The sequence below is a fragment of the Alexandromys fortis genome, unplaced genomic scaffold (assembly GCF_014885135.2).
Source record: "Alexandromys fortis isolate MF-2015 unplaced genomic scaffold, M_Fortis_MF-2015_v1.1 scaffold_1, whole genome shotgun sequence".
NCBI lineage: Eukaryota > Metazoa > Chordata > Mammalia > Rodentia > Cricetidae > Alexandromys > Alexandromys fortis.
Window position 1 is genome coordinate 28,528,618 of NW_026067927.1, and position 10,127 is coordinate 28,538,744.

At 50.8% G+C, this 10,127-nt stretch overlaps 1 protein-coding gene across 1 annotated transcript; it reads left to right on the forward strand.

Moving 5' to 3' along the window:
- Nucleotides 1-2,364: 2,364 nt before the first annotated feature.
- Nucleotides 2,365-9,604, forward strand: LOC126502598 (NUT family member 2-like). The gene is made up of 7 exons (XM_050143754.1): nt 2,365-2,422; nt 4,342-5,047; nt 5,947-6,075; nt 7,085-7,245; nt 7,683-7,975; nt 8,288-8,407; nt 8,849-9,604. Exons 1-7 carry the CDS (start codon nt 2,365-2,367, stop codon nt 9,602-9,604), a joined length of 2,223 nt encoding a protein of 740 aa, XP_049999711.1.
- The last annotated feature ends 523 nt before the right edge of the window (nt 9,605-10,127 follow it).

Genomic DNA, 10,127 nt, shown 5'->3' on the forward strand with positions numbered 1-10,127 from the left:
CGCGCCCTCGTCTAGGCTTCTGTCTGCGCAGGTGCACAACGGACGGATGCAGGGCGTCCAGGAGGCAAGGAGCTCGCGCTAGAACGCCAACAGCATGCACAAACAGGAGCGCTCAGGTGAAGCATAGAGCTTTGAGGGAGAGCAAAGAACGCGTTTGGAGCCCCGCCCTCCCCGCGCCCCGTATTCTCACAGAACCTGGGCGGCCATCCTGTCTTAAAACCAGGGATTGCAGACCTTCCACCCATGCACTTAGCATCCTCACTGAAAACTGTTGAAGAGGTCTGGCTCCTTCTGGACCCAGAGCTTTGGATGGCATTTGTCTCATTTGCACCTTTCAAAGAACAGTATGCCCTCTCTCATACTTTCTGAAAGCTGCATTAAAGAACACTTCTAGCCAAAATATAAAAAAGAAAAAAAAAAATCAGACCCCGGAGAGACTCTGTGACGTGATTTACCTAGGACTCTGCCTGTAGAGGCCTTCCTATGAAATCCATCGTATTAAAATCTACTTCACAAGAAGCGCTGGAATAAATGTTTGTTCACAAACATTTCCTGTGAAATCGGTGTCATTCTACCTTAAACTGAGACTCGATAGTCCCGGTCCCTCTGAACCTCTCTTTCTTTCCCAAATCGCTGTCACATGGGGAACACTACTGACTCCTACTGAGGAAGTGGAGCTTGCGCCCAGCAACTTTTGCAGCAGCTCTCTGGATTCTCAAGTCCACGTCCCCTCTAGACCATTTCCTAGCAAACCTTCTTGTCACAAGGCAAAAGGAGACTACTGTCTCCCAGCATTACGGCACTGATGAAATGAGATGCGAAATACCAAATTAGAAACCAGACAAGCTTTCTTTAAAAGGGTGCTACAACCATACCCACACACAGAAAGGCACCTGCCCCTTCAGATATGATGCTGTATGACCATCAGAAAATAGCGCAAGCCAAATGCATATTTTATTTACCAAACCTCCAAGCATTGTACCTAGCAAGAGCCACCTTATACTCAGACACTATCCTAGTATGGAGGGAAATCATGTAATGCAAAGGTCTTCTATGATGGAATAGCAAATATTTCATGTCACTAAAAATTTTCACTTGTTGTCTTTGCAACTGGTGTCTTAACCTCTCAACACGCAAGAGGCACAGCTCACCACAGTATAGAACATTTGGGTCTTTGACCTGTGCAATGGGCAGACTACAAATGCAGACATTATTTGTTGTGAATGACTATTTCTTTAGCATCCTAACATTAACAAAATCTAAGGTGAATTCTATTGAAGTCAGAGGTAGACTTTTTCTGCAGCCAGAAAATGTGACTCCAAGGACATCAGCATATAAAAAACCAAGATGGCAGCCTGCGGCTAGTGAATCCAGGGTGATTCTGGAGCTAGGAATGAGGCAGGCACAGAAATCCATATTGGACAATGTCAAAATGTACACAGGTTTCTATACCTGGAAAATCAGGGCCCTAAGAATGTTAAGCCTCTCCGTCTTGGAGTAGAAGAATGTCTTCTCTCTTCCTGTACCTCACATTTAACCCTGTTCCCTTTGAGTGGCTCAGGAGGGCCAATTGTCACAGAAGCCTACCCATTATTTTTTTAGTTAGAGAACAGATTTTTAATTGTCAAATGTCTGCTTGCAATAAAAGGACTCAATACCACTGATCCAAAGAGAAGTGACTTCCGTGTTGAGTCCTGTGGACTACATATACTGAGTTAAGCCTTGTTCGGCTGGGGCTTCTAGCAGAAGGGGAAGGTGAGAGAGATTCCCATGCCAGAGGGTGCAGATATCCCAGCACTGCACTAGCTGGACACACAAGGACTGCTTTGTAAAGAATGGTATGGACGAGGCAAAAAGATCCATGGATCTCCCGAGGTCATATTTTCAAATATGTCCTGCTCTGTTGCTTAGACCCTCTATTTTCGTTGAGTGAGTGTAAACGTGATAAAAAAAAATGTTCAAGTTCCTACCCTCTGTAGGAGGAGTGTATGACTCGGGATGAAGGGAATAAAACAAGGTCTACTGAAGAAGAAAAGAAGGAAGAAGGCATCGGTAACCCCCGTGTGCTTGAGTATAAGACATCATTTGAAACCTACCTAGAGGCAAACACCAGGTATGTGCAGTCACCTCCAACAAGGATGCATCATTTGAACTGACCCCAAGGTTCTTAGGCACCTGCCACAACCCCTCCCGGAATGTCGGCCCCCCCCAGCCCTGTTTACTCTCTGCCCCTCCCCCACTGCGGAATGTTCAATGCCACATTCTGGAGCTGTTTCCTTTCAAACTTTGCTCAGCTGTGGCTGGCTCTCTTGAGCATCTGCCACATCTTGGTGACTCGGTGTGATTTATCTGAATTTTCTCACCATGGATCCTACCAGACAGGCATGGTTACTGTCCACACCTGTAGGAATAGCTTCAGAAGGTAAGCCTGAAGGATGAGGGTATGGGACCTGCCTCCCTGCCATGGGCAATTTAAATTTGATACTAGCAGTGACTGAGTAGACCAAGGGAGGGAGAGGATAGGAGACAGATCTGGACTTCTGCAAGGACATCACCTCAGAAGCTGACAAAGCTCATGGCAGATTGAACAGAGCCCTTGGTGGAACTAAATTGTCAGGAGACACACTGCAGCAGGAGACACAGCGAGAGGCCCTACATGGGTTCTTTCTGTGTGGCAGGCAGGTCTCCTAAAGCACAAGTCATAGGTGTGGCGAGATGGTTCCCTGTGGTGGTCCAAGGAAGGTTCATGGGCAAGGCCTGAGCTCTGGGTCACTTCTCCCAGCTTCTGGATGAAACCTGAGATGTGAAATTATGGATCCCAGGAATTTAACTGGGCCACCCTAGACCTAAGGAGGACAGTGCAGACCAGGCAGGAAACAGCTCAGTGGGGTCCTCTCTATGGGGATGGAGAGTTATTTCATCCTCTGGCAGCCCAGAGTCCCTCACACCTTCCCATTGAGGGAAGGCTTCTACTCCGTCAGGTAGTTGATGTCTTTGATTCCTCCGAAGCAGTTAGGAAGTGTCAACAAAGAAATGGGTGATTACACTAAATATTTAGATATATTTTTTAAAAAAATATCAGTTTAGAGGTGCAGTTCCGTTAGCCCATCATGTAACTGTAACCGGAAGGCTCTCTTCCCTGTCACTGCTTTCACACGAAGGGATGTGGAAGGCTGTTGGCGTTGGTGGGTTCTAAGGTGGCTGGATCCTTTCCTGGAGACTTTAGACAGAAGCGCTTGTCTTGGAACACACTCTGTGTAACTGTTAAACAGGGTTAGAATGTGTGTCCTGGTCTCATGTGCAGACCTTTTGGACTTGGCTGTCTTTGAGGGGGCCCTCAGGAGTTCCAGTAACTGCACCCCACTTGACATCTGGCTCATGACTGTATCTTCCCACCCTCCCCTAATCCCCCCCCCCCGCCCCACATGCCACCTAGTCGTTCTTTTATAATGGTCGGAGCTCGCAAGAAAACTACCACATGTGGTTTTCATTTCATGACCAATTGTGACGATGTCAGTGGCTGTGGGAAACCCCAGAAGCCTCCTGACAAACCCCTTAGTCACTGTTCCCTGACCCTTTACAGCCTTCCACAGCCACTGCCGGGATAGCAAGGGCAGGTGTCAGGGAATTGCACGGCCGTCTTACACGCCAGTGCTGTGGAAACAGCTCCCAATTATGGTGGGAACCAATGACTGTCAGGGCAGTGTGGGGCTGCCAGAATCTACCCCATTGCTGTTTCCTGGGGGAGACATTAGGAGAGGGAGCAGCAACATGGGTAGGACACGCTATAGCATCACCTCCAGGATTCCAGGGTGCTGGCATGGAAGATTGTATAGAGGTGTTTTGGTTTGTTGTGCTGGACTAGAAAGAGAGGGAGGTTTCAGAATGTGGAAGGAACCCTCAGACAGGGATGAGGTCAAAATATTTGAAGCCTTCACAGAGGCCCTTCTAGAAACTGGCCCTCATTGATGGTGCCTTGTTTCCTGTGAGCATCATTACTGGGATGGTGGTCCAGACCAAGTCAAACTGGTCCATCTCTGGGAAGAGAGCTAGACACTGATGAGTTTTCTGCCAGGGATTCCTGAAGAGCCTCTCAGAGGTGGGAAAGCTGAGGGCTCCTCTCCACAGACAGCAGTCAGGGAATCTTGCTGAACGGAAGGAAGATCCCTGCTGGAACTGTGCTCGGCTCGATGAACCCAGCAGGGAATTCCCTCGGGAACATGTGCAAACAGTGCAATCCTCTCCCCATGACCTCCCCTGATTGCCACTGACTACCAGGATCAGGGGGTCCCCCACCTGTGCCCCTTCCCCCTTCAACCACTGTCTCCTTTATCTTCACAGCAACTTCACTGGGACAGAACATGACTGTGAACCCCGTTGCCTCCATGCCTACATTTGCTACCCTACCTGTTCTCCCACCTGCGCCCCAACCAGCACCCCAGTTATTCTGGGAGCCCCCAGCGCCTCTCACGACTGTAGGCATCTCTCCCAGGAACCCTCTAGTGCTATCTACCTTGCCTGGGATGTCTTTGGTGGCAGAAGATGGAAGTACTGCCCTGGGAACAGCTGTACCTCTGAACATTGTACAAGTTGGGACACCAGGCAGGCCTGTCCAGCCTGTGCACAATGCCAATATTGTCCTCACTCAGGTGCCCCTCAACTGTAATGTCCCTGGGGCCCAAGGTGGGGGTACGGGGCACCCTGCTTCCTTCTTCATGTCAACGCCTGCTGCAAACACCGTCATAAATACTCCAATTGCTTCGGCTGTCCAGTCTCAAGACGGAACGTGGGTCCTGGGCCCTCACCCTCTCACCACACAGCCAGTTGTCCAGCTGGTTTCTGTCAGGTCCCCCGTGAACTCAGCACCACCTCCAAAAGGAGCATATGGGCAGAGTGGCCCAGCCAACGTCCAATCCAACTCCCCAGAATACTTGTCCAAACCAGACAGTGTCTATGGGAACTTCCGGCGCTGGCAGCTTCTCAAGACTCTGGTGCAACGGCACCTGTCCCAGACTCCTGACGTGGCGGCGTTCTCCTGCTTCCTCATGTGAGTGTCACGGTGCCTGGACGAGGAAGGTGCTGGAGGAGCTAGGGCCACCCCGGAAAGCCACACCCTCCTGGAGTCAGCCCCAGGTCTAGGGCTTGGATTTAGACCTTTCACCCCACGTGGTAGCCCTTCTCCTTAACTTTTATCTTCTACCGCTGACCTCAGTGTTTAGTGCCCACAGCACACCACAACTGGGATAAGGGAGAGAGCCAGACTCCAGAAAGACCTAGATATTTCTCCCCAACCCATTGTTCTGGGGAAATTCCCTTGGGCCAGGAAGGCTCTTCACCCATCCGGGGGAAATCTTTGGTCTCCTTGCTCCATTTTGATCCTCAGCAGTTATCTGCATCATGGCCCCAGTCATTAACCCAGGGTTCCAGGCCATTCTGGGCATCTCGGCCATCAGCTTGGCAACATGACCAGGTAGACTAGACAACTCAAACCACAGACACTGTATTTTCACAGTTCTGGACCCTGTCTTCAGACAGGACCTTAAAGAGCCAGTTCTGATAGTGTCCATAGTTGTCTCACAGGACTAAAAGAAAATTTGGAAGGGGGAGGATCTCTTTTCCCTTCCAAGAAGAGCACTGTCCAATCCTGGGAGTCCCACATCATAATCTAAACCTGGCTACCGCCACCCAAGGTCCCATTTCTAATGATTTTCTCTTTGACTTTGTCGCCTGTACTTCCATGTTGGGAGCCTAAACCCCATTCATTCTTCCACACACAGAGTGCAGGGGGCAGCCAGGGGAGCATACACAGATCTTTGTCGCAGGGTTAGGCATTCCTGGAAGCTGACCTTATAGTGCCATTAGGCTATAGAATCTATCTTGGGCTGGGGTTGCTGGGGTCTGGAGTACAAGCCGATGACCGGGTTATGTGGTTCTAATGAATTACAGTCCGGTGCTTCGGTCCCTGGCCCGGAGGAAGCCCACCATGACTGTGGAGGAGGGCCTGTGGAGGGGTCTGCAGGAATGGCAGTGTACAAGCAACTATGAGCGGATGATCTTCTTTGAGATGGCCGAAAAGTGAGTCAAGGGAGTCTTGAAGCAGGGTATGTGGGGAGCTGTTAAACGCTGGTGGGTCTGTTGATTCAGAAGTCATGAGGAGGGTATGTGTGTGTGTGTGTGGGGGGGTACCGCTGGGTCTGGTGAGTTTGTTACCCATGCCCTGGCAGGAGGATTACCTAACACTTGGGCCCCTCATGGGAATCTTGCTGTCGAGAATGTTATCCTCACATCCTGAAATGATGGGCTATCTTATGGTCCCAGCAATTCTGACATCATAAGTCTATTCCCACTTCTCTTTTGAGGGTCAGAGTAGGAAAAGTGGCCCAGCCCAGCCCAGTAGGGTCTCCTCCAGCACTGTGGGTTGCGCAAAGCAAACACACTCCCCAGTCTTAGGCCAAATGCCAAGCATTGGCACTGCCTTTCAACAGCAGAGACCACTGTGTCTCAAGAGAGTGGCCTCGGCTGTAGCCTTACATACCTGGGGTGGATATAAATGGAAGAAGGCAGAGAGGACGGAGGCCTCTTAGACACTTTGAGGACAGTCTCTGGTCTTTCTACCTCTGCTCCACATGATGCTGTTGTGCACACAAGCCAACAAACAGCTCTCAGAGGGAAGCAGCCACACCTCTCAGCTTTCCTTCTACGTTTTCCTGACATCTCCTGGGCGCCTGCCTCCCAGGTCACTCCAGCTCTCCCAGTCTCGGTGTCGGCATCTCTGGATCTGGTCCAGGATCCCTGATGTGCCCCATCAGTCATATCCACGGCCCACTTCCCAGTCAGCTCTCCTGTGTGGCTCTAGGCAAGGTCAGGAGAGGCCTTAAGGAGGAGACACCTGAAAGCCCTGCTTGGGCCATCTCGGACTGACTTGATTCCCCACAAATACCAAGGGCTATAGTGTGCCCCAGAGCTATGGTTATGTTCCAAGACCAGCAACTTCATGGAAGTGTACCAGACCATCCCAAGACCTTGCGTAAATTACCACCTTTAGTAATCTCCTGTGCTGGGCCCTGGCCTCCTTCATCCCTAGGTTCTCAGAATTCGAGAGTGCAGAAGAGATGGAGAATGCAAAGCTGGAGATAGAGGCCTCAAGGCTGGAAATAATGAGAAATGTCCAGTGTCAATTTCTTACAACCACAGCAAGGCAAGATCCACCAAGGCCATCAGCTCCCGAGGTGGTTGTGGAACCAGGTAGGGCTCACGTAGCTTTAGGTCTCTATGCTAAGTTCAGATCAGTCAAAACAGACTTTTGCTCCACATGTAGGTTGCTACATTTGCTATGTAGCCCGGGGTCCCTTGCAGCCCTTAGTCTTGAATTGGGTAATCCTTGAACTGGTCATGATCATTGCTCCTCTCTGCCCTCATCTCCCTAAGGACCTAAACCCCGTATGATCAGGACCTGGACACTGAGTATGAAGAGGACCTGAAACATTGGGGGCTCCAAATACTCTTCCATATGACAGTCCTAGACATATCACCCTTTGCACTGTCCCTTCTCAGAGATCTTTAGAGAACACTGTGTTGGCTTCCCCTATGCCATTGCAGTTCCACTGAGCTCTGCTCTGCATGGCTTGGCTTGGGTGAAACTAAACCCCACTCATGGATCATCATGCTCTCCTATCTCCTAGTGTGCAGCTCCATGAAGACTGTCCCCAGAGCTGACCCGGCCCACCTCCCAGGACCCAGAGACAGGCAGTTACGCAAGACCGAGGCACCCATAGAAATTCCACCTGAGGCAGTGCAGGAGTACATGGACATCATGGACTGGCTGGAGAGGCTCCCACAGCCGCTCACAAGAGAGCCCATGGAAAAGGAGGAGGAGGAGAGCAGTGGGCCAGAGCAGGAGGATGACTTGCACTCAGATGCAGGACTCCTGAACTACATTGATGAGCTATGCTCCCAGAAACACTTCGTTGAGCAAGTGAGTTGCATCTGGAGCCCTAGTATGGGTTTCCCAGTCCTTGTAACTGAGCCTGCTTCCCTGCCTTCAGAGCTCTCTCTATGTCTGTCTGTCTGTATGTCTCTCTATGTGCCTGTCTCTATGTCTGTCTCTCTCTGCCTCTGTCTGTCTCTCTGTCTCTCTGTCTCTCTCTCTCTCGTGTGTGTGTGTGTGTGTGTGTGCAAATGTTGGTTGTCATCACGACTTGGTAGCAACACAGGGCAAGACAGAGGTCCCTTTGGCTTGCAGATACCCTGCCTCCAGGCACTCAAGTCCTTTCCCTTCTGTTTATAGGTGGAGGCCATAATAAACCCCCAATTTGTGGCAGAAATCCTATCTTCCAAACCAGAGATGGACATACTGGCTCTCATGAAGGTGCTGGAGTATGAGGAGGAAGAGGTCACTGTTAAGCAGGTAGGCAGGGAAGGGTGAGCACTAAGGACAAAGGGGAAGCAGCAGGAAGTAGGCAAGAGGCAAGCAGCTACCAGGCAGGCAGGATACAGAGAGACGCTAGGCAAACATGGGCAGGGAAGGGAGGACCCCAAAGAGAGTGGGATGCTGAGGGACACCAAATGGACAGGGAAAGAGAGGACCCTATTCATAAGAATCATGTGACCTTGACTCACCCTGACATACAGGAAGTCAGGGCATCCTGCCTGGGGCTTCATCCAGAAGGGGATGCAGGTATGAACACGAGGGTAGGGGTGGTGTGAAGTGCACAGCTGCAAGGAACGTGGCATGACAACCAGAAGACCCGTAGTCCCCGACTCTCCCCTTGGCCACCTCCACCCAAATGTGCCACCCTCTAATCCTTCCAGTCTGGCCTGGGTCTCATGTGCTCATTTCCTCCCTCAGCTGCTGGAGACTTTGAAGAAGAAAGGCTGTAAGGCGACACCTCTGAACCAAGATGCCTCTCAGATACTTGCCAATGCTTCTGTACTGACTGTCAGCCAAGGTGCAGAGAAAGATGGCCATGGTCCCCAAAGAGAGGCCAGTGCACAAAAAGATTCCTCACAAATGGCTTTCTTAGACCAACAGTGTCCCGAAGACACCAATGTAAAAATATGGGGGCCTAGGCCTTCCGTCCTCCCAGGTAGCCAATGTTTACCCTCACTGGTAGACATCAGATCCACCGTTACTACCTGTGATAAAGAAGCCTACCCCCAAAGCCCAGGGTCCAGAAGTGGAGTGAACCTCGGAGAAGTTCCTGCCACTGAGGAGCTCCATGAGTCCCTGGGCAGAACCACCGATGACAAAGAAGAGCTCCACAGTCTGTCCTTCCTCCTCTGCTCCCAGTACAACCTAGTGCCATGGAAACTGGCTAGCCACTTGTTCCCCTATGCAGATTTCTCTGACTCGGACAGTATCCCCGAACCCTCATCTCCAAAGATAAGGGGCTTCAGTCCTGATCCATCTCTAATTGCCAAGTCAAACAAGCGAGCTCTCATTGGAGGCTTGATTCCCATGGCTAAGAGATCCGACCCAGGGCCTGGTCATGGGGTGTTTGAAGGGGCACTCTCAGCCCTGGAGCTAGCTCAACCATTGCAGGCTCAGAAGAGGAAGCACGAGTCACTAGGCACCCGGAAGAGGAAGAGGAAGAAGCGGCACTGAGCCACCTGTGTGGTGTCCCTTCAAAGCCGGCAGAGGTTTCACTCTGCCTCTACCCTGCAGCCCCGAACCTCCCCCCACGAAAAGGAAGCAATAGAAAAGAATCCAGCTCCTGCTCACTCAGGACTGATCCAGCTGGTGCAAAGGGTAGCGCTGGAAGGTTAGAGGCACTGGGCAGTAAAGGCAGGACTGAGGGGTGGGGCAAGGAGTGGGAGGGAATTATCACTTTAGAAGTTTGTAAGCTATGGTGAATAAAAGTAGTTTTGTTGAAAATGGTGTTAGGGCTGTGGCTGTGTCTTAGGGTTTCTACTGCTGTGAAGAGACACCATGACCACAGCAACTCTTCTACAGGAAAAGAATTAATTGGCTCGCTTGCAGTTCAGAGGTCCAATCCATTATCGTCATGGTGGAACATGGTGGCATGCAGGCAGACATGGTGCTGGAGAAGGAGTTGAGAGTTTTATATCTTGATCTGCAGGCAACAGGAAGTGAACTGTCTCACTGGGTGTGGCCTGAGTGTGTATAT